At 40.8% G+C, this 24,009-nt stretch overlaps 1 protein-coding gene and 1 gene segment (V, D, J or C); both read right to left on the reverse strand.

Annotated features, from left to right (window-relative positions):
- Positions 1 to 2,889: 2,889 nt before the first annotated feature.
- LOC139392717 (Ig kappa chain V region BS-5-like) lies at positions 2,890 to 8,039 on the reverse strand. The segment is given in 2 exon segments: positions 2,890 to 5,070; positions 7,955 to 8,039. Coding segments are annotated over 2 exon segments (408 nt in total).
- Positions 8,040 to 13,053: 5,014 nt separating this feature from the next.
- Positions 13,054 to 22,956, reverse strand: LOC139392947 (uncharacterized). Its single transcript, XM_071141258.1, has 4 exons — positions 22,884 to 22,956; positions 22,401 to 22,757; positions 13,601 to 13,663; positions 13,054 to 13,452 (listed from the first exon to the last, which is right to left on the reverse strand). The coding sequence occupies exons 1-4, from the start codon at positions 22,954 to 22,956 to the stop codon at positions 13,130 to 13,132; spliced, it is 816 nt and encodes a 271-aa protein (XP_070997359.1). The 3' UTR covers positions 13,054 to 13,129.
- Between the last annotated feature and the right edge of the window lie 1,053 nt (positions 22,957 to 24,009).

Below are 24,009 nucleotides of genomic sequence, written 5' to 3' on the forward strand. Positions count from 1 at the left end.
CTGTAGGTGTGAGTAAGGATGACAATAGGCAGAGAATTTACCGTTTACTAGGAATTTATTTATTCACATGGTAATATGGGGAAAAGGGGCTGGACGGAACCAATGCAAAGAAAGTAAATGTCAAAGCCCCCCTCTCCTATCTAACCTGCCTACTCACTACCTATCTAACTTAGCACCACCTGGTTCCCTAACCAAAATACAAGGGGGTGGTCCGCCCAGGTCTTACCTAGTGTGCCTAGACAGTGAATATACTACGGGTATATGTATGCCTGTGTATAAACCTTAGAAATAGCAGTGTTGGGCGATATGGAAAGCCATAGTCAGTCAATAAATAGTATAACACTCGTAGGAAAGGTTTTTATCTTTAGCTCACAATCTGTGGATACTTTACGATTAGAAAGGTAAAGAAATTATGTAAAACATCACAGCACAAACAAGGGTGGACTATGGTAATAAGTGGGTAGTGTGGCTGAGGATTGGGAATAAAGACCTTATGTGTAACGGTCGTCGGTGGTGGAAGAAGAGGAGGACCAAGGTGCAGCGTGGTATGTGTCCATATTTATTAATTGAACACGAAAATAACAACGAGAACGACCGAAAACAGTTCTGGCTGGTGAATATACACAACAGAAAACAATCACAACTCACAACTCAAAGGTGAAACCAGGCTACCTAAGTATGGTTCTCAATCAGAGACAACGATTGACAGCTGCCTCTGATTGAGAACCATACCAGGCCAAACACAGAAATCCCAAATTATAGAAAAAAGAACATAGATTGCCCATTCCAACTCACGCCCTGACCATACTAAAACAAAGACAAAACAAAGGAACTAAGGTCAGAACGTGACATTATGTTTGGTAATGTATTATTGTTATCTGACTGCTTTATATTTAAGTGCCATGTGTGTAAAATGTGCATGCAACATTTGTATGAAAGATGTATGTGTAAAATGTATGTACAGTTGAAGTCGGAAGTTAACAAACACCTTAGCCAATTACATTTGAACTCATTTAAACTCACATTTAATCCTAGTAAAGATTCCCTGGCTTAGGTCAGTTAGGATCATAACTTTAATTTAATAATGTGAAATGTCAGAATAGTAGTAGAAATAATTGTTTATTTCAGCTTTTATTTTGTTCATAACATTCCCAGTGGGTCCGAAGTTTACATACACTTCATTAGCATTTGGTAGCATTGCTTTTAAATTGTTTAACTTGGGTTAAACATTTCGGGGAGCCTTCCACAAGCTTCACCACAATAAGTTGGGTGAATTTTGGCCCATTCCTCCTGACAGAGCTGGTGTAACTGAGTCAGGTTTGTAGGCCTCTTTGCTCACATGCTTTTTTAGTTCTGCCCACAAATGTTCTATAGGTTTGAGGTCAGGGCTTTGGATGGCCACTCCAATACCTTGACTTTGTTGTCCTTAAGCCATTTTGCCACAACTTTGGAAGTATGCTTGGGGTCATTGTCCATTTGGAAGACCCATTTGCGACCAAGCTTTAACTTCCTGGCGGATGTCTTGAGATGCTGCTTCAATATATCCACATAATTTCCCCCCTCATGATGCCATCTATTTTGTGAAGTGCACCAGTCCATCCTGCAGCGAAGCACCCCCACAACATGATACCGCCACCCCCATGCTTCACAGTTGGGATGGTGTTCTTCGGCTTGCAAGCCTCCCCCTTTTTCCTCCAAACATAATGATGGTCATTATGGCCAAACAGTTCTATTTTTGTGTCATCAGACAAGAGGACATTTCTCCAAAAATTACGATCTTTGTCTGCATGCGCAGTTACAAACCGTTTTGGAGCAGTGGCTTCTTCCTTGCTGAGCGGCCTTTCAGGTTATGTTGGTGTAGGACTCGTTTTACTGTGGATATAGATACTTTTGTACCTGTTTCCTCCAGCATCTTCACAAGGTCCTTTGCTGTTGTTCTGGGATTGATTTACACTTTTCGCACCAAAGTACGTTCATCTCTAGGAGACAAAACGCGTATCCTTCCTGAGCGGTATGACGGCTGCGTGGTCCCATGGTGTTTATATTTGCGTACTCTTGTTTGCACAGATGAACGTGGTACCTTCAGGCTTTTGGAAATTGCTCCCAAGGATGAACCAGTAGGCCTTGAAATACATCTACAGGTACACCTCCAATTGACTCAAATTATATAAATTAGCCTATCAGAAGCTTCTAAAGCCATGACATCATTTTCTGGAATTTTCCAAGTTGTTTAAAGGCACAGTCATCTTAGTGTATGTAAACTTATTACCCACTGGAATTGTGATACAGTGAATTATAAGTGAAATAATCTGTCTGTAAACAATTGTTGGAAAAATTACTTGTGTCATGTACAAAGTAGATGTCCTAACCAACTTGCCAAAACTATAGTTTGTTAAACAAGAAATTTGTGGAGTGGTTGAAAAATGAGTTTTAATGACTCCAACCCAAGTGTATGTAAAATTCCGACTTCCACTGTATGTTCTCCCCCACCTTCTTCCCATCTCGTGTTATCTGGAGGCGCTTTGCTATGTTAACAATTTCTGGAACTCATGTAATAACTCCCTTCACCCACTTCCGCCCAGTTTGATCCGGCATGCTACTATCAACCAAACGTTTACATACCTGCTTGAGTTTGAGCTCCTTCTCATCCTATTTAACATTGAAACACACCACCACCAAACTTCCATCACAAAGAACTTTTGCAGAGTTAACCTCTCCTACTTTACTCTCCAAATCCCTAGTCAACACGATCAGACTCACCGCCGTGACTCCACCTTGATCCTTAAATTTCACCAACACCTTGAACTCCACTTCTCTCAGTACAAAACTGAAAACCGAACCTCCCCCATCCCTATTGTTGTGGAAATTCTTACACAGGGACACTCAAAGTCAATCTTAAATGAATCATTGTTTATTGTCAGCGTGCTGGAGCGATTCCAACCAACTCAATACACCGTAGTACTCATGTCAATCAGGAGCTCTCCCCGGGCAATCCCAGCATCTGTCTTATATACGGCTATACACAGACAAGTTACATTTGCATGATTTAACATAATTAATTAATCATTACTGTTTTGTTTCATTCATGTGACCGACCAATACTGGTTCATAACATGTGACAGACAAATACCTCACAAGACTTCTTCTTTCTAAGCTGAGACTTTGAAACTGAGATATCTTTCATTCTCGTTTTCAAAACAAGGTCTGGGCATACTGCCAAATTGCAGCTACTGATAGTGAGGATTCGTTCAGTCAGCCACTTGCATGAACACAGAAATTGGTTTATAGAACAGCACATAAATAGAACACAGAAATTAGTTAGAAGAAAATGACAAATATTACAATTCCATTACACTACTCTACTCTACTCTACTCAGGCTTCCTCATCTTCTTAACCTTTACTCTTACTATACCTCCACCTTTTTCCACTCCGCCACTACACTCCATTCCGTCCACCTCAACTCCTAACCCCACTACCTGTCACAACTGCTCCCGCTCTTCCCTTCCCCTGGCGCTTGAGGGCGCCAGATTACCCTGCACCACACGCTCCTGCCATCATCACTCACACCTGCCCTCCCTCGTCACTCGCTTCAGCGTTATTGGACACACCTGGACTCACTTATCACCTGTGATTTCCTCCCCTATATTTGTCAGTTCCCAAGCTTTGTTCCCGCTGCTGCATTGTATTGTTTTTGTCTTTTGAATTTGTTTCTGACGCTGTTCCTGTCTCGTCTCTGTCCGTTATAATTACATGTTTTACTCCCCGTACCTGCTTCGTCTCAAAAGCGTCATTCCGTGTGACACTACCTTTCTATCCATCTCTGCTCCAGTCACAGCCCAGTGTTACTCAACCACCTCCACCCAAACCTTGAAGCCAGCCTGAAATATGCAATTTCATATAATCGTGTATGGAATTGAGCGTGTTTGCTCATGAGGTAGCTTGTTGCTTTGTGCCCACGTTTCGGACCGATAGCGTCCAACGAAAAATCTTCCTGGTTCAAATTCATGCAGTCTTTCCATTGGAGAGATCTGTGTGAACAGCAATTTTTTAAAGGTTGAGGCTGATTGTCTAGCAGCGTTGCAGTTCTTGACACAAAATCCACGTCTCAATTGTCTCATGGCTTGAAAATCCATCTTTAACCTGTGTCCTCCCCTTTAATCTTTAATTGAAGTGGATTTAACAAGCGACATCAATAAGGGATCATATCTTTCACCTGTATTCACCTGTTCAGTTCTATGTCATGGAAAGGACTAACACTGTGGGAAGAGGGGATCCAATGTGCAGGACTGCTACTCTGTTCCTGACTCTGTTCCTGAGTTCAGCTCCCTCCCTCCTCTCCTGTGTCTCTGATCAGACACACTGGGACTTTGTAGACCATAATTACAGTACATGAAACTCAGCACCTCTTCTACATCTTAAAAATACAATTTCCAAACGGTCTAAAGTAAGGAAGGCTGTTTTGGAAGATGTGAATTTTTTTGTAGAATGATGGGTTCATGGTTCTCCATGAGATACTCAATAATAATGAGTTAAAATGCAGTAAGGAACACATGGGATAGTGACTGAATATGATCAAACAGCTTAGAGTTATCAGACAGATATTGTTGTTCAGCTCTACTACACACTGTGTCATTGTACTGCATCAACTCCTCCCCTTAGCACCTGCAGTAGGTCCCAGCTGTATCAGTACAGTCACTGTGCAGTCTGACTGAGAGGTTTTTGTACGACTCTGTATCACTGTGTGAACCACCGAGTGCTACCTGGATAGTGGAAACTCTGACAGTAGTAATCTCCTGCATCTTCAGCCTGGACTCCACTGATGGTCAGGGTGAAGTCACTCCCAGATCCACTGCCACTGAATCTAGATGGAGTCCCAGACTGAAGTGTTGTAGTATAGTAAATAAGGAGTTTAGGAGCTCCTCCAGGTTTCTGTTGGTACCAGGCCAACCTCTGTCCCAAGAAGTCACTGTACACAGCACTGCTGGTCTTACAGCTGAGACTGACTGAGAGACCCTCTGAAACAGCTTTCACTGCAGGAGTCTGAGTCACAGTGTACTGGCCTCTGGTCTCTGAAACAGAGATGGCATGTATCATTAACATTCCATCTCTCATACATTTCTCCAATGCATAATTTTAACATCAACCGTAAGGAGATTCTATTTATTATTGTTAATAAGGTCCAGGTCATTTTCTGTTAAATATTTTACCTTGGAGACACAGGGCAAATATCCAGATGAAGAAGGTGTTAAAAGTCATGGTTGTTGTGGGTTCTGTTATCATGAAGGACAGTTCTCAGACATGAAATGTAAAACTCACAGGGCTATAAACACTCTTAGAGCGCTGAAGCATGTGCTGTCTATGCAAAGTGTCCTTACTATGCAAATATACTTTTTGATGCCACATGGATACTGTAGTTGAAGGGATCTGTGTGAACAGCAGCATTTTAATGATTGAGGCTCATTGTCCAGCCAGTCATGGCCTTGATTGGTAAACAAGCCTCATCTGGGCTCAATCATAGGCTGGGAAGGTTCTGGAAGGTTCTAGCCGGGTGTGGCATGAGAGAGGTTATAACTTGACAGAACCTTAGATTGTTTAAGTGGGTTATAATCATGTTATGTTATCTCAAATCAAAGTGTCTTATATGTAATTTAAACTGGGGTGTTCGAGCCCTCAGCGATGATTGGCTGGCAGCCGTGGTCTATGAGACCGTATACCATGGGTATGAAAACAACTTTTATTTTTACTGCTCTAATTATTTTGGTAACCATTTTATAACAGAAATAAAGCACCTCAGGGGTTTGTGATATATGGCAAATATGCCAGGCTAAGGTCTGTGTCCAGACACTCCGCGTTGAGTCGTGCTTAAGAACAGCCTTTAACCATGGTACATTGGCCATATACAACACCTCCTCTGGCTTTTTCACTTAAATAGTCTTCCAGATTTTATTAATAAATGTTGTGTGATGTAGAAACATGATAGCTATGTAATCACTGACAGGGTTTCTGATATACAGTACATGCTGAATGGGGACTGATATATTAATTATAGACATCTACAAATGGAGCATATTGTTATTACTGTGTTATTATAACAGATAGTATCTGCTCTCATTCTCCCCCGAGTGGTCAGGGTCAGTAACTGGAATGTGTGATGCTGCTGAGTGACTATGATCTAAAGGGGAGATCTCCAGAGCTCTGACATCTCCAGTCTCCTGCTTCACCTGCTGCTCTCTGGAACTACCACAGTGGTGTGAGGGAGGATGTCTGGGTAATGTTTAGGGGCTTTATTGTATGTGTTTGAATCATGTTGCTATTCAAAACACAAGTTATCTTTAGGGGTTTTGATCATTGCACAATATCTCTATTCAGATTGGTTGATGGTTTTCCTTGAGTTACTCAACAGAGTCAACATGTAGTTAATGGTGAGGAGAAACATTTAGTGATCAGTAATGGTCTTCTAGACATAGCTCTAGTTTGACTCTCATGTTGTTCAGCTCTACTACACACTGTGTCATTGTACTGGATCATCACCTCCCCTCAGCACCTGCTGTAGGTCCCAGCTGTAGCAGTACAGTCACTGTGCAGTCTGACTGAGGGAGGTTTATGTACGGCCTCTCCCATTAAACATTATTAGTAGTAGCTGAACCTCCTCTCTCCTCTCCTCCAGCTGGTTCTTCTGTCAGGCCGACAGTGTCTCTGTTCCCCCTGTCCTCTGAGCTGCTATCTGGGGTCTCGGCCACACTGGCCTGCCTGCTGAGCAGCTACTCCCCCGAGGGGGTGTTGGTGATCTGGGAGGTGGTCAGGACAGAGGTGATGGAGGGGGTCCTGACCACCACAGAGGAAAATAATGGTGTCTTTCACAGCCGCAGCAACCTGACCCTGAGCAAGGCACGCTGGGAAGAGGGAGAGGTGTACACCTGCAGGGTCACCCACGACAAGACAGGTGATTCGGCCACCTTCCGGAAAAGTCAGTGTAGCATCTAGAGACAGGAGAAGCCATTGTAAAGGTCTTGAGAGTCTCTACATGGTGCTAGTTCTGGAAACATTAGTATTTTAGAGCTGAATGTTACAGTATTATAGCGAATAATATCAGTAGTGCTGTGTGTTAAATGAACTATTTTGAGAGTAAGTTGTACATGTTTTCTTGCCTGAGTTGAAATACGTCTTGTTTTGATTAGGAAAGTAACCAGAATAGTTCATTTAATAATGATTCCAGTGATCACCATCTCATGAATAGGCAGCACATTTCATACTAATTCATATCAATCCGCTTCTTTCATAATTTAGCATTGTAACATATAGCTACTCTCATGTTTTCAAACAGAATTAAAAGGGCATCTGATCCAACTCAACAATAATTTCTACAACTGAATGATCCTGTTATACTGTAGCATCATTACCAGTGATGATAATTAGTGGTATTTGATAATAAACCTCTAAGATCTGCTCTCAGAACTCACATTGCTCAATTGTTACTTTCCATAACATATATTTATATATATCATTTTTCATTCCGAATATGATTTTATTAAATTAGATGTTTTAGTAATGGTTTTCAACTATGTGTACTCTACACTTCTCCATTATATTTACCCTGGTCTTCTCTACCTCCAACCTCCTGGGAACAGAGTGAACATCTGGTGACAGTGCTGCTCTATTCTGGGACAAGCAGAACCACCCAGCCCTGTCTATGTAAATCTCAGTTTCACTCCCACAGCTACCAGTCTAGCAGTTGACCACTATCTGAAATACCCTTGACTGGGACAGATGAGGGAGTGGACTGGTTTTAACCTTTATGGTGGATTCAGGGAGGAAGACATAACAGATGTGCCACCATGCAATTAATGACAGATAAAATGGGTATTATACTTTATGTAATAACACATTTTTAACTACCTTTTAGTTCACTCAAATGGATTACGTTTCATTAAACAAACATGGAATTTTCTTTACCCTTGAAGCAGAGAGCAAGTATCCAGATGAAGATGATGATAAAAGTCATGGTAGTTGTGGGTTCTGTTGTCATGAAGGACAGCTCTCAGTCATGAAGTGTTCAACTCACAGGGATATAAACACTCCCAGACCACTGAAGCATGTGCTGTCGATGCAGAGCATCATCACAATGCAAATCATCTTCTGGCCTTCTCCACATCACCATTAGTCAGTAAACTTATACCACTAAGGATCCATCAGATTACAACTGAGAGTCCATTACAATCTGATGATCTTGCTCCTACAGTCGTCACCAAATAGTCATAGAAGTCCTATTAATATGTAAAGAAATGAAGCGAATACAAATGTATTAAATACAATACTATTATTGGTTTAAGTACCATAAAATATGATCACTATCAATGTTGTTTAGCAAGACAAAACCATAATTAATAGTGAAAACAATATGAAGAAAAAAATCATATTAATGTATCTAAAGATATATATACATATATACATATACGACTTTGTCTGTTGATTAGTGTTATAGTGTTATGGTAATATGGTATGGTAACATTGATATTTATGGAAAAGAGGAACACTAATTTGTCCTGTTTTGTCCCCTGCAGGCAAAGTAGTGTTAGTGCAGTGAACTGTGTGGACTGAATGCGGACTACTGGACTATTGGACTGCCATTGAGAGAAGAGGGGCTCCACTGTGCAGGACTGATACTCTGTTCCTGACTGAGTTCAGCTCCCTGCCTCCTCTCCTCTGTCTCTGACCAGACACATTGAGACTCTGTACACCATCATTACAAAAGATGAAACCCAGTATGTTCTCTTTATATTAAGATTTCATTGTATTTATTTATCCTTTATTTAACATGAAAATTCCCATTGAGATTGACATATTGTTCAAGTGAGCCCTGGTCAAGGCAGCAGCATCCATACAGTATACACATGAGACACAACACCACATAAAACATAACAATGAATGGAAGTTAAAATACTAAAAGAGCAGGTTTAAAAACATGCTGTCTGTGGTCAGCAGTCCTCCAATCTGGGATTTTAAATCATCAATCAGAATAAGATGATGTAATTTCAAGTCCTTTTGCAAGGTGTTCCAATATAATGGGGCAGCAAGGCTAAAAGCCCTCTTACCAAACTCAGTTTTTGTGTTGAGAACATTACATGAAATACAGTTCTGTGATCTCAGACAGTAATGTCCATGACTCTGTAGGGTGAGTAAAGTTCTTACATATATTGGCAGCTGCCCTATGATGTTCTCATAGACAAACATGTATCAGTGAATATGTGACCTCAAATTAAATCAAATCAAATTTTATTTGTCACATACACATGGTTAGCAGATGTTAATGCGAGTGTAGCGAAATGCTTGTGCTTCTAGTTCCGACAATGCAGTAATAACCAACAAGTAATCTAGCTAACAATTCCAAAACTACTACCTTATAGACACAAGTGTAAGGGGATAAAGAATATGTACATAAAGATATATGAATGAGTGATGGTACAGACCGGCATAGGCAAGATACAGTAGATGGTATTGAGCGGAGTATATACATATGAGATGAGTATGTAAACAAAGTGGCATAGTTAAAGTGGCATGTATTACATAAAGATGCAGTAGATGATATAGAGTACAGTATATACATATACATATGAGATGAATTATGTAGGGTATGTAAACATTATATTAGGTAGCATTGTTTAAAGTGGCTAGTGATATATTTTACATAATTTCCCATCAATTCCCATTATTAAAGTGGCTGGAGTTGAGTCAGTGTGTTGGCAGCAGCCACTCAATGTTAGTGGTGGCGGTTTAACAGTCTGATGGCCTTGAGATAGAAGCTGTTTTTCAGTCTCTCGGTCCCAGCTTTGATGCACCTGTACTGACCTCGCCTTCAGGATGATAGCGGGGTGAACAGGCAGTGGCTCGGGTGGTTGTTGTCCTTGATGATCTTTATGGCCTTCCTGTGACATCGGGTGGTGTAGGTGTCCTGGAGGGCAGGTAGTTTGCCCCCGGTGATGCGTTGTGCAGACCTCACTACCCTCTGGATAGCCTTACGGTTGTGGGCGGAACAGTTGCCGTACCAGGCGGTGATACAGCCCGACAGGATGCTCTCAATTGTGCATCTGTAGAAGTTTGTGAGTGCTTTTGGTGAAAAGCCAAATTTCTTCAGCCTCCTGAGGTTGAAGAGTCGCTGCTGCGCCTTCTTCACGATGCTGTCTGTGTGGGTGGACAAATTCAGTTTGTCTGTGATGTGTACGCCGAGGAACTTAAAACTTACTACCCTCTCCACTACGGTTCCATCGATGTGGATAGTGTGTGTTCCCTCTGCTGTTTCCTGAAGTCCACAATCATCTCCTTAGTTTTGTTGACGTTGAGTGTGAGGTTATTTTCCTGACACCACACTCCGAGGGCCCTCACCTCCTCCCTGTAGGCCGTCTCGTCGTTGTTGGTAATCAAGCCTACCACTGTTGTGTCGTCCGCAAACTTGATGATTGAGTTGGAGGTGTGCGTGGCCACGCAGTCGTGGGTGAACAGGGAGTACAGGAGAGGGCTCAGAAAGCACCCTTGTGGGGCCCCAGTGTTGAGGATCAGCGGGGTGGAAATGTTGTTGCCTACCCTCACCACCTGGGGGCGGCCCGTCAGGAAGTCCAATACCCAGTTGCACAGGGCGGGGTCGAGATCCAGGGTCTCGAGCTTGATGACGAGCTTGGAGGGCACTATGGTGTTAAATGCCGAGCTGTAGTCGATGAACAGCATTCTCACATAGGTATTCCTCTTGTCCAGATGGGTTAGGGCAGTGTGCAGTGTGGTTGAGATTGCATCGTCTGTGGACCTATTTGGGCGCTAAGCAAATTGGAGTGGGTCTAGGGTGTCAGGAAGGGTTGATGTGATATGGTCCTTGACTAGTCTCTCAAAGCACTTCATGATGACGGAAGTGAGTGCTACGTTTAGCTCAGTTACCTTAGCTTTCTTGGGAACAGGAACAATGGTGGCCCTCTTGAAGCATGTGGGAGCAACAGACTGGGATAGGGATTGATTGAATATGTCCGTAAACACACCAACCAGCTGGTCTGCGCATGCTCTGAGGGCGCGGCTGGGGATGCCGTCTGGGCCTGCAGCCCTGCGAGGGTTGACACGTTTAAATGTTTTCCTCACGTCGGCTGCAGTGAAGGAGAGTCTGCATGTTTTAGTTGCGGGCCGTGTCAGTGGCACTGTATTGTCCTCAAAGCGGGCAAAAAAGTTATTTAGTCTGCCTGGGAGCAAGACATCCTGGTCCGTGACGGGGCTGGTTTTCTTTTGTAATCCGTGATTGACTGTAGACCCTGCCACATACCTCTTGTGTCTGAGCCGTTGAATTGAGATTCTACTTTGTCTCGATACTGACGCTTATCTTTTTTGATTGCCTTGCGGAGGGAATAGTTACACTGTTTGTATTCGGTCATGTTTCCGGTCACCTTGCCCTGAATAAAAGTAGTGGTTCGGGCTTTCAGTTTCACGCGAATGCTGCCATCAATCCACGGTTTCTGGTTTGGGAATGTTTTAATCGTTGCTATGGGAACGACATCTTCAACGCACGTTCTAATGAACTCGCTCACCGAATCAGCGTATTTGTCAATGTTGTTGTCTGATGCAATACGAAACATATCCCAGTCCACGTGATGGAAGCAGTCTTGGAGTGTGGAATCAGATTGGTCGGACCAGCGTTGAACAGACCTCAGCGCGGGAGCTTCTTTTTTTAGTTTCTATCTGCAGGGATCAACAAAATGGAGTCGTGGTCAGCTTTTCCGAAAGGGGGGCGGGGCAGGGCCTTATATGCGTCGAGGAAGTTAGAATAGCAGTGATCCAAGGTTTTTCCAGCCCTGGTTGCGCAATCGATATGCTGATACAATTTAGGGAGTCTTGTTTTCAGATTAGCCTTGTTAAAATCCCCAGCTACAATGAATGCAGCCTCCGGATAAATGGATTCCAGTTTGCAAAGAGTCAAATAAAGTTTGTTCAGAGCCATCTGCTTGGGGGGGAATATACACGGCTGTGATTATAATCGAAGAGAATTCCCTTGGTAGATAATGCGGTCGACATTTGATTGTGAGGAATTCTAAATCAGGTGAACAGAAGGACTTAAGAATGGCCATCCTGCTAACTGAGACAAGATGCAGTGATGTGTTAGAGGTATTGTGTTGGTTACTAATCTAACAGCATCATGGTAGAGTGTCTAGTGTGTGCAGGTAAGATGTGTGTGCAGGTAAGCTTTTTAGTGAGCTGTTAAATGTACAAAGTCATTGCTGCTATCCTCTGTTTAAGAAGATACCAGATTTGAACCTTTTTGTAGATAGATGGTTTCATGGTTCTCCATGAGATACTCAATAATAATGAGTAAAAATGCAGTAAGGAACACATGGGATAATGACTGAATATAATCTAACAGTTTAGAGTTATCAGACAGATATTGTTGTTCAGCTCTACTACACACTGTGTCATTGTACTGGATCATCTCCTCCCCTCAGCACCTGCAGTAGGTCCCAGCTCTATCAATACAGTCACTGTACAGTCTGACTGAGGGAGGTTTTTTTACGGCTCTGTAATGACAGATAAATGACAGATAAATGACAGATAAAATGGGTATTATACTTTATGTAGAAACTGTATGTAGTGTAAATGTGTCTTATGTTTGAGTCCAGCATCATGTCTCATTCACAGATCTAACAGTCAGTAACCTGCTCATGAAAATAGTTAATATAATGTTAGAAGATCACATCCATTTAAATCAGACATTTGGTTGAGGTCCATATGAGGACTTGTTTTGGGGGGCTGAAGTGATTGTAACTTTGAATTAATGTTGAGGTTATAACATCTTTTGTTTTACTTCTGTAGATCTTGATTTGCATATGGACAGGAATTGTGTTGCAAAACATCAAATAACTTTTATATACACTTAAAGGCCATGACAAAAACTATAAGTCGTAACTATGATGATGATGATGTGGATGGTCATGTGATCTGAATGATTACTTTCTAACCATATTGTCACATGTTCCAGTTGACCTCTTCCAGTGACCATTGTTCCATGTCACTGTCTCTTCCCCCTCAGCACCTGCAGTAGGACCCAGCTGTAGCAGTACAGTCACTGTGCAGTCTGACTGAGGGAGGTTTTTGTACGACTCTGTATCACTGTGTGAACACCCAGACACTGTTGAGAAGGTGTAAACTCTGACAGTAGTAATCTCCTGCATCTTCAGCCTGGACTCCACTGATGGTCAGAGTGAAGTCACTGTGAGATCCACTGCCGCTGAATCTAGATGGAGTCCCAGACTGAAGTGTTGTAGCATGGTAAATAAGGAGTTTAGGAGCTCCTCCAGGTTTCTGTTGGTACCAAGCTAGACGGTTATTTCCATTCACATTACTGCTGGTTTTACAGTTCAGAGAGACTGTCTGTCCTGGGAGAACAGCTTTCACTGCAGGAGTCTGTGTCACAACGTGTCCTCTGGCTTCTGAAAAATAAAAAATAAACATTTATATAAATGAAATATTACATGTTGTAATGAATCGTTCTGAATATAAATAGTTACATTGATATACTGTACATGTATACACTGTAGATTAAATTAATCTTCAGCAATGGATTCTGAAAATTGTAACCTTGAAAGCAGAAGACAAGTATCCAGATGAAGATGGTGAAAAAAGTCATGGTTGTTGTAGGTTCTGTTGTCATGAAGGACAGCTCTCAGTCATGAAGTGTTCAACTCACAGGGATATAAACACTCCTAGAGCAGTGAAGCATGTGCTGCCAATGCAAAGTGTCCAAGCTATGCAAACAGGGGTGTACTCATTCCCGTGACTCTGTTGCAAAACGTTTCTTAAACGAAGACAAACTAAACGAAACAGGGATGGACCTATCTGAATTTTTCCAATTGAAACTCTCATTTTGCTCTGTTTACTTCCGTTTGTTTCTTTTGACTAACAGCAACACAGGACGTGACCACTACATTACCAATGTCCAAGCAAGGCACAAATTGGGATATCAAGAATAGTTAAATGGTCAATAATAAAACAATATAAAATAATAACAACAACAACAGACAACAACTTAAAGAAAAAGTAGAATTAAGAATGATTATATTATTCACAGTTACACCACATTAGAAATGGACTTGAGTTACATCCATTATGACCTCTAAAGTCCATTAAGCCGAGCCATAAAGTATCCGTTTGGTTCTTAAATGGTAAAGGGTTTCTGTAATGAATACACTTCCCCAGAGATGTATTCACTAGGAACCTAATGGAACCTAACACAAGCAAACAGTAGCAAACGGAACAAAATGTAGTAGTAACTGACCATCTCCTCTCATAATGTTATAGAGTATTATTAGTAGTAACTGACACTCTCCTCTCATAATGTTATAGAGTAGTAGTAGTAACTGACCCTCTCCTCTCATAATGTTATAGAGTAGTAGTAGTTGTAACTGATTCTCTCCTCTCCTAATGTTATAGAGTAGTAGTAACTGACCCTCTCCTCTCCTAATGTTATAAAGTAGTAGTAGTAACTGACCCTCTCCTCTCCTAATGTTATAAAGTAGTAGTAGTAACTGACCCTCTCCTCTCCTAATGTTATAGAGTAGTAGTAGTAACTGACCCTCTCCTCTCCTAATGTTATAAAGTAGTAGTAGTAACTGACCCTCTCCTCTCCTAATGTTATAGAGTAGTAGTAGTAACTGACCCTCTCCTCTCATAATGTTATAGAGTAGTAGTAATAGTAACTGATCCTCTCCTCTCCTAATGTTATAGAGTAGTAGTAGCAGTAACTGACCCTCTCCTCTCTTAATGTTATAGAGTAGTAGTAGTAACTGACCCTCTCCTCTCATAATGTTATAGAGTAGTAGTAGTATTAACTGACCCTCTCCTCTCCTAATGTTATAGAGTAGTAGTAGTAACGGACCCTCTCCTCTCATAATGCTATAGAGTAGTAATAGTAACTGACCCTCTCCTCTCATAATGTTATAGAGTAGTAGTAGTAACTGATCCTCTCCTCTCATAATGTCATAGAGTAGTAGTAGTAACTGACACTCTCCTCTCATAATGTTATAGAGTAGTAGTAGTAGTAACCGACCCTCTCCTCTCATAATGCTATAGAGTAGTAATAGTAACTGACCCTCTACTATCATAATGTTATAGAATAGTAGTAGTAGTAACTGATCCTCTCCACTCCTAATGTTATAGAGTAGTATTAGTAACTGACCCTCTCCTCTCATAATGTTATAGAGTAGTATTAGTTGTAACTGATCCTCTCCTCTCATAATGTTATAGAGTAGTAGTAGTAGTAACAGACCCTCTCCTCTCATAATGTCATAGAGTAGTAGTAGTAACTGACCCTCTCCTCTCATAATGTTATAGAGTAGTAGTAGTAGTAGTAACCGACCCTCTCCTCTCATAATGCTATAGAGTAGTAATAGTAACTGACCCTCTCCTCTCATAATGTCATAGAGTAGTAGTAACTGACCCTCTCCTCTCCTAATGTTATAGAGTATTAGTAGTAGTAACTGACCCTCTCCTCTCCTAATGTTATAGAGTTGTAGTAGTAACTGACTCTCTCCTCTCCTAATGTTATAGAGTAGTAGTAGTAACTGACCCTCTCCTCTCATAATGTTATAGAGTAGTAGTAGTAACTGACCCTCTCCTCTCCTAATGTTATAGAGTAGTAGTAGTAACTGACCCTCTCCTCTCCTAATGTTATAGAGTAGTAGTAACTGACCCTCTCCTCTCCTAATGTTATAGAGTAGTAGTAGTAACTGACCCTCTCCACTCCTAATGTTATAGAGTAGTATTAGTAACTGACCCTCTCCTCTCATAATGTTATAGAGTAGTAGTAGTTGTAACTGATTCTCTCCTCTCATAATGTTATAGAGTAGTAGTAACTGACCCTCTCCTCTCCTAATGTTATAGAGTAGTAGTAGTAACTGAACCTCTCCTCTCCTAATGTTATAAAGTAGTAGTAGTAACTGACCCTCTCCTCTCCTAATGTTATAGAGTAGTAGTAGTAACTGACCCTCTCCTCTCATAATGTTATAGAGTAGTAGTAGTATTAACTGACCCTCTCCTCTCCTAATGTTATAGAGTAGTAGTAGTAGTAACTGACCCTCTCCTCTCCTAATGTTATAGAGTAGTAGTAGTAACGGACCCTCTCCTCTCATAATGCTATAGAGTAGTAATAGTAACTGACCCTCTCCTCTCATAATGTTATAGAGTAGTAGTAATAGTAACTGATCCTCTCCTCTCCTAATGTTATAGAGTAGTAGTAGCAGTAACTGACCCTCTCCTCTCTTAATGTTATAGAGTAGTAGTAGTAACGGACCCTCTCCTCTCATAATGCTATAGAGTAGTAATAGTAACTGACCCTCTCCTCTCATAATGTTATAGAGTAGTAGTAGTAACTGATCCTCTCCTCTCATAATGTCATAGAGTAGTAGTAGTAACTGACACTCTCCTCTCATAATGTTATAGAGTAGTAGTAGTAGTAACCGACCCTCTCCTCTCATAATGCTATAGAGTAGTAATAGTAACTGACCCTCTCCTCTCATAATGTTATAGAGTAGTAGTAGTAGTAACTGATCCTCTCCACTCCTAATGTTATAAAGTAGTGTTAGTAACTGACCCTCTCCTCTCATAATGTTATAGAGTAGTATTAGTTGTAACTGATCCTCTCCTCTCATAATGTTATAGAGTAGTAGTAGTAGTAACAGACCCTCTCCTCTCATAATGTCATAGAGTAGTAGTAGTAACTGACCCTCTCCTCTCATAATGTTATAGAGTAGTAGTAGTAGTAACCGACCCTCTCCTCTCATAATGCTATAGAGTAGTAATAGTAACTGACCCTCTCCTCTCATAATGTCATAGAGTAGTAGTAACTGACCCTCTCCTCTCCTAATGTTATAGAGTATTAGTAGTAGTAACTGACCCTCTCCTCTCCTAATGTTATAGAGTTGTAGTAGTAACTGACCCTCTCCTCTCCTAATGTTATAGAGTAGTAGTAGTAACTGACCCTCTCCTCTCATAATGTTATAGAGTAGTAGTAGTAACTGACCCTCTCCTCTCCTAATGTTATAGAGTAGTAGTAGTAACTGACCCTCTCCTCTCCTAATGTTATAGAGTAGTAGTAACTGACCCTCTCCTCTCCTAATGTTATAGAGTAGTAGTAGTAACTGACCCTCTCCACTCCTAATGTTATAGAGTAGTATTAGTAACTGACCCTCTCCTCTCATAATGTTATAGAGTAGTAGTAGTTGTAACTGATTCTCTCCTCTCATAATGTTATAGAGTAGTAGTAACTGACCCTCTCCTCTCCTAATGTTATAGAGTAGTAGTAGTAACTGACCCTCTCCTCTCCTAATGTTATAAAGTAGTAGTAGTAACTGACCCTCTCCTCTCCTAATGTTATAGAGTAGTAGTAGTAACTGACCCTCTCCTCTCATAATGTTATAGAGTAGTAGTAGTATTAACTGACCCTCTCCTCTCCTAATGTTATAGAGTAGTAGTAGTAGTAACTGACCCTCTCCTCTCCTAATGTTATAGATTAGTAGTAGTAACGGACCCTCTCCTCTCATAATGCTATAGAGTAGTAATAGTAACTGACCCTCTCCTCTCATAATGTTATAGAGTAGTAGTAGTAACTGATCCTCTCCTCTCATAATGTCATAGAGTAGTAGTAGTAACTGACACTCTCCTCTCATAATGTTATAGAGTAGTAGTAGTAGTAACCGACCCTCTCCTCTCATAATGCTATAGAGTAGTAATAGTAACTGACCCTCTCCTCTCATAATGTTATAGAGTAGTAGTAGTAGTAACTGATCCTCTCCACTCCTAATGTTATAGAGTAGTATTAGTAACTGACCCTCTCCTCTCATAATGTTACAGAGTAGTAGCAGTAACTGACCCTCTCCTCTCATAATGTTATGGAGTAGTGGTAGTAGTAACTGACCCTCTCCTCTCCTATTGTAATAGAGCAGCAGTAACTGACCCTCTCCTCTCCTAATGTTATAGAGTAGTAGTAGTAACTGACCCTCTCCTCTCTTAATGTTTTAGAGTAGTAGTAGTAACTGACCCTCTCCTCTCCTAATGTTATAGAGTAGTAGTTACTGACCCTCTCCTCTCATAATGTTATGGAGTAGTGGTAGTAGTAACTGACCCTCTCCTCTCCTATTGTAATAGAGCAGCAGTAACTGACCCTCTCCTAATGTTATAGAGTAGTAGTAGTAACTGACCCTCTCCTCTCATAATGTTATATAGTAGTATTAGTAACTGACCGTCTCCTCTCCTAATGTTATAGAGTAGTAGTAACTGATCCTCTCCTCTCCTAATGTTATAGAGTAGTAGTAGCAGTAACTGACCCTCTCCTCTCTTAATGTTATAGAGTAGTAGTAGTAACTGACCCTCTCCTCTCATAATGTTATAGAGTAGTAGTAGTATTAACTGACCCTCTCCTCTCCTAATGTTATAGAGTAGTAGTAGTAGTAACTGACCCTCTCCTCTCCTAATATTATAGAGTAGTAGTAGTAACGGACCCTCTCCTCTCATAATGCTATAGAGTAGTAATAGTAACTGACCCTCTCCTCTCCTAATGTTATAGAGTAGTAGTAATAGTAACTGACCCTCTCCTCTCCTAATGTTATAGAGTAGTAATAGTAACTGACCCTCTCCTCTCATAATGTCATAGAGTAGTAGTAGTAACCGACCCTCTCCTCTCATAATGCTATAGAGTAGTAATAGTAACTGACCCTCTCCTCTCATAATGCCATAGAGTAGTATTAGTAACTGACCCTCTCCACTCCTAATGTTATATAGTAGTAGTAATAGTAACTGACCCTCTCCTCTCCTAATGTTATAGAGTAGTAATAGTACTGACCCTCTCCTCTCATAATGTTATATAGTAGTAGTAGTAACTGACCCTCTCCTCTCCTAATGTTATAGAGTAGTAGTAACTGACCCTCTCCTCTCCTAATGTTATAGAGTAGTAGTAGTAACTGACCCTCTCCTCTCTTAATGTTTTAGAGTAGTAGTAGTAACTGACCCTCTCCTCTCCTAATGTTATAGAGTAGTAGTTACTGACCCTCTCCTCTCCTAATGTTATAGAGTAGTAGTAGTAACTGACCCTCTCCTCTCCTAATGTTATAGAGTAGTAGTAATAACTGACCCTCTCCTCTCATAATGTTATAGAGAAGTAGTAGTATCAACTGACCCTCTCCTCTCCTAATGTTATAGAGTAGTAGTAGTAGTAACTGACCCTCTCCTCTCCTGATGTTATAGAGTAGTAGTAGTATTAACTGACCCTCTCCTCTCCTAATATTATAGAGTAGTAGTAGTAACTGACCCTCTCCTCTCCTAATGTTTTAGAGTAGTAGTAGTAACTGACCCTCTCCTCTCCTAATGTTATAGAGTTGTAGTAGTAACTGACCCTCTCCTCTCCTAATGTTATAGAGTAGTAGTAGTAACTGACCCTCTCCTCTCATAATGTTATAGAGTAGTAGTAGTAACTGACCCTCTCCTCTCCTAATGTTATAAAGTAGTAGTAGTAACTGACCCTCTCCTCTCCTAATGTTATAGAGTAGTAGTAGTAACTGACCCTCTCCTCTCCTAATGTTATAAAGTAGTAGTAGTAACTGACCCTCTCCTCTCATAATGTTATAGAGTAGTAGTAGTTGTAACTGATTCTCTCCTCTCCTAATGTTATAAAGTAGTAGTAGTAACTGACCCTCTCCTCTCCTAATGTTATAGAGTAGTAGTAGTAGTAACTGACCCTCTCCTCTCATAATGTTATAGAGTAGTAGTAGTAGTAACCGACCCTCTCCTCTCATAATGCTATAGAGTAGTAATAGTAACTGACCCTCTCCTCTCCTAATGTTATAGAGTAGTAGTAGTAGTAACTGACCCTCTCCTCTCCTAATGTTATAAAGTAGTAGTAGTAACTGACCCTCTCCTCTCATAATGTTATGGAGTAGTGGTAGTAGTAACTGACCCTCTCCTCTCCTATTGTAATAGAGCAGCAGTAACTGACCCTCTCCTAATGTTATAGAGTAGTAGTAGTAACTGACCCTCTCCTCTCATAATGTTATATAGTAGTATTAGTAACTGACCGTCTCCTCTCCTAATGTTATAGAGTAGTAGTAACTGATCCTCTCCTCTCCTAATGTTATAGAGTAGTAGTAGCAGTAACTGACCCTCTCCTCTCTTAATGTTATAGAGTAGTAGTAGTAACTGACCCTCTCCTCTCATAATGTTATAGAGTAGTAGTAGTATTAACTGACCCTCTCCTCTCCTAATGTTATAGAGTAGTAGTAGTAGTAACTGACCCTCTCCTCTCCTAATATTATAGAGTAGTAGTAGTAACGGACCCTCTCCTCTCATAATGCTATAGAGTAGTAATAGTAACTGACCCTCTCCTCTCCTAATGTTATAGAGTAGTAGTAATAGTAACTGACCCTCTCCTCTCCTAATGTTATAGAGTAGTAATAGTAACTGACCCTCTCCTCTCATAATGTCATAGAGTAGTAGTAGTAACCGACCCTCTCCTCTCATAATGCTATAGAGTAGTAATAGTAACTGACCCTCTCCTCTCATAATGCCATAGAGTAGTATTAGTAACTGACCCTCTCCACTCCTAATGTTATATAGTAGTAGTAATAGTAACTGACCCTCTCCTCTCCTAATGTTATAGAGTAGTAATAGTACTGACCCTCTCCTCTCATAATGTTATATAGTAGTAGTAGTAACTGACCCTCTCCTCTCCTAATGTTATAGAGTAGTAGTAACTGACCCTCTCCTCTCCTAATGTTATAGAGTAGTAGTAGTAACTGACCCTCTCCTCTCTTAATGTTTTAGAGTAGTAGTAGTAACTGACCCTCTCCTCTCCTAATGTTATAGAGTAGTAGTTACTGACCCTCTCCTCTCCTAATGTTATAGAGTAGTAGTAGTAACTGACCCTCTCCTCTCCTAATGTTATAGAGTAGTAGTAATAACTGACCCTCTCCTCTCATAATGTTATAGAGAAGTAGTAGTATCAACTGACCCTCTCCTCTCCTAATGTTATAGAGTAGTAGTAGTAGTAACTGACCCTCTCCTCTCCTGATGTTATAGAGTAGTAGTAGTATTAACTGACCCTCTCCTCTCCTAATATTATAGAGTAGTAGTAGTAACTGACCCTCTCCTCTCCTAATGTTTTAGAGTAGTAGTAGTAACTGACCCTCTCCTCTCCTAATGTTATAGAGTTGTAGTAGTAACTGACCCTCTCCTCTCCTAATGTTATAGAGTAGTAGTAGTAACTGACCCTCTCCTCTCATAATGTTATAGAGTAGTAGTAGTAACTGACCCTCTCCTCTCCTAATGTTATAAAGTAGTAGTAGTAACTGACCCTCTCCTCTCCTAATGTTATAGAGTAGTAGTAGTAACTGACCCTCTCCTCTCCTAATGTTATAAAGTAGTAGTAGTAACTGACCCTCTCCTCTCATAATGTTATAGAGTAGTAGTAGTTGTAACTGATTCTCTCCTCTCCTAATGTTATAAAGTAGTAGTAGTAACTGACCCTCTCCTCTCCTAATGTTATAGAGTAGTAGTAGTAGTAACTGACCCTCTCCTCTCATAATGTTATAGAGTAGTAGTAGTAGTAACCGACCCTCTCCTCTCATAATGCTATAGAGTAGTAATAGTAACTGACCCTCTCCTCTCCTAATGTTATAGAGTAGTAGTAGTAGTAACTGACCCTCTCCTCTCCTAATGTTATAAAGTAGTAGTAGTAACTGACCCTCTCCTCTCATAATGTTATAGAGTAGTAGTAGTTGTAACTGATTCTCTCCTCTCCTAATGTTATAAAGTAGCAGTAGTAACTGACCCTCTCCTCTCCTAATGTTATAGAGTAGTAGTAGTAGTAACTGACCCTCTCCTCTCATAATGTTATAGAGTAGTAGTAGTAATTTACCCTCTCCTCTCATAATGTTACATTTCATTTGAAGACATTCAGTTGTACAACTGACTAGGTAGTCGTCTTTCACTTTCCCTTTCCCATTTGCACGCTCCCTCAAAACTTGATATGTTTGGCATTGTGCGACATAGCTGCACATAACTGGCCTTCTATTGTCCCCAGCATGAGGTGCACCTGTGTAATGATCGTGCTGTATAATCTGCTTCCTGATATGCGGAGTAACACTTTACATGTTGCCTTTAAATTTTTATTCAGTGTATATATGTCATTCTATTGTCACAACCATGACGATTGTGACAATGATGGTCATGTGATCTGAGTGATTGCTTTCTAACCATATTGTCACATGTCACAGTTGGCGTCATCTAGTGACAAGTGTTCCATGTCACTGTCTCTTCCCCCTCAGCACCTGCAGTAGGTCCCAGCTGTAGTAGTACAGTCACTGTGGAGTCTGACTGAGGGAGGTTTTTGTACGGCTCTGTATCACTGTGGACCAAAAGGTGCTACCAAGCCAGTTTGTGTGTAAACTCTGACAGTAGTAATCTCCTGCATCTTCAGCCTGGACTCCACTGATGGTCAGAGTGAAGTCACTCCCAGATCCACTGCCACTGAATCTAGATGGAGTCCCAGAGAAGAGGGTGCTTCCATGGTAGACCAGTAGTTTAGGAGTTTCTCCAGGTTTCTGTTGATACCAGGCTAAACATGGTTTACCTGACCTATTACAGTCAGGATACACATTACTGCCGGTTTTACAGTTCAGAGAGACTGTCTCTCCTGGAAGAACAGTTTTCACTGCAGGAGTCTGAGTCACAGTGACCTGTCCTCTGGATTCTGAAACAGAGAGAAAGCTAATAAATGTATCTCCAGGGATGAATAAAACAATTTAAACAATCTTTCAGTTAACTCAAGCTGTTTACTATTCAGTATACCAACATACAACTCCTATATATGTTGTACCTTGTATGTAGAAAGCAAGTGTCCAGATGAAGATGGTGATAAAAGTCATGGTTGTTGTAGGTTCTGTTGTCATGAAGGACAACTCTCAGTCATGAAGTGTTCAACTCACAGGGATATAAACACTCCCAGACCACTGAAGCATGTGCTGTCAATGCTGAGCATCATCACTATGCAAATAATATTCTGGTCTTCTCTCCATACACCATTATTCAGTATACTTAGAACACTAAGGATTCATTATTTTTTATTTTTTGTACCTTTATTTAACTAGGCAAGTCATTTTAGAACAGTTAAGAACAAATTCATATTTTCAATGACAGCCTAGGAACAGTGGGTTAACAGCCTTGTTCATGGGCAGAATGACAGATTCCATCAGTCGGATTAGAACTGATTCCATCAATCGGATTAGAACTAATTCCATCAATCGGAATAGAACTAATTCCATCAGATTAGAACTGAGAGTCCATTATAATCTGATGATCTTGTTGCCTAATAATCATAGAATTCGATAATAATATGTAAATAAATGAATGGAATAAAAAGGGTATAAATACAATGCTATAATTGGTTTATGGGCTATCACATATGATCACTATCAATATTGTACAGCAAGACTAAACCATAGTGAATGCTGGAGAGAATAAAATACAAGTAATAAATCACTTTGTCTGTTAATTAGTGTTATGGTAATATGGTATGGTAACATAACGATGTCTATGGAAAAGAGGAATACCAGTCATGTTCCACCGTCCAGTGATCATTGGTCATATGAATCCCCCTGATGGGAGATTCCTGTTAGTGCAGTGAGCTGTGTGGACTGAATACTGGACTGCTGGACTATTGGACTGCCACTGAGAGAAGAGGGGCTCCGCTGTGCAGGACTGCTACTCTGTTCCTGACTGAGTTCAGCTCCCTGCCTCCTCTCCTCTGTCTCTGATCAGACACACTGAGACTCTGTAGACCATCATTACAATTACATGAAACCCAGCCTCTCCTCAACATCTTAAGAGTTCATTTGATTTATTTACCCTCTATTTAACGAGAGAAGTCACATTGAGATTTCAAGTGAGCCCTGGCAAGAGAGTAGCATCCATACAGTATACTGTACACATGAGACACCAGGGAA

Source organism: Oncorhynchus clarkii, chromosome 33 (genome assembly GCF_045791955.1).
Source record: "Oncorhynchus clarkii lewisi isolate Uvic-CL-2024 chromosome 33, UVic_Ocla_1.0, whole genome shotgun sequence".
NCBI lineage: Eukaryota > Metazoa > Chordata > Actinopteri > Salmoniformes > Salmonidae > Oncorhynchus > Oncorhynchus clarkii.

Coding starts and splice junctions, on each gene's coding strand:
- LOC139392947 (XM_071141258.1), bottom strand. CDS start 22,956: ATGACAACAGAACCTACAACAACCATGACTTTTATCACCATCTTCATC. Junction 13,664..22,400: donor GTCCACAGTGATACAGAGCC/GTACAAAAACCT, acceptor TCATGACAACAG/AACCTACAACAACCATGACT. Junction 13,453..13,600: donor ACTTGTCTTCTGCTTTCAAG/GTTACAATTTTC, acceptor TTTATTTTTCAG/AAGCCAGAGGACACGTTGTG.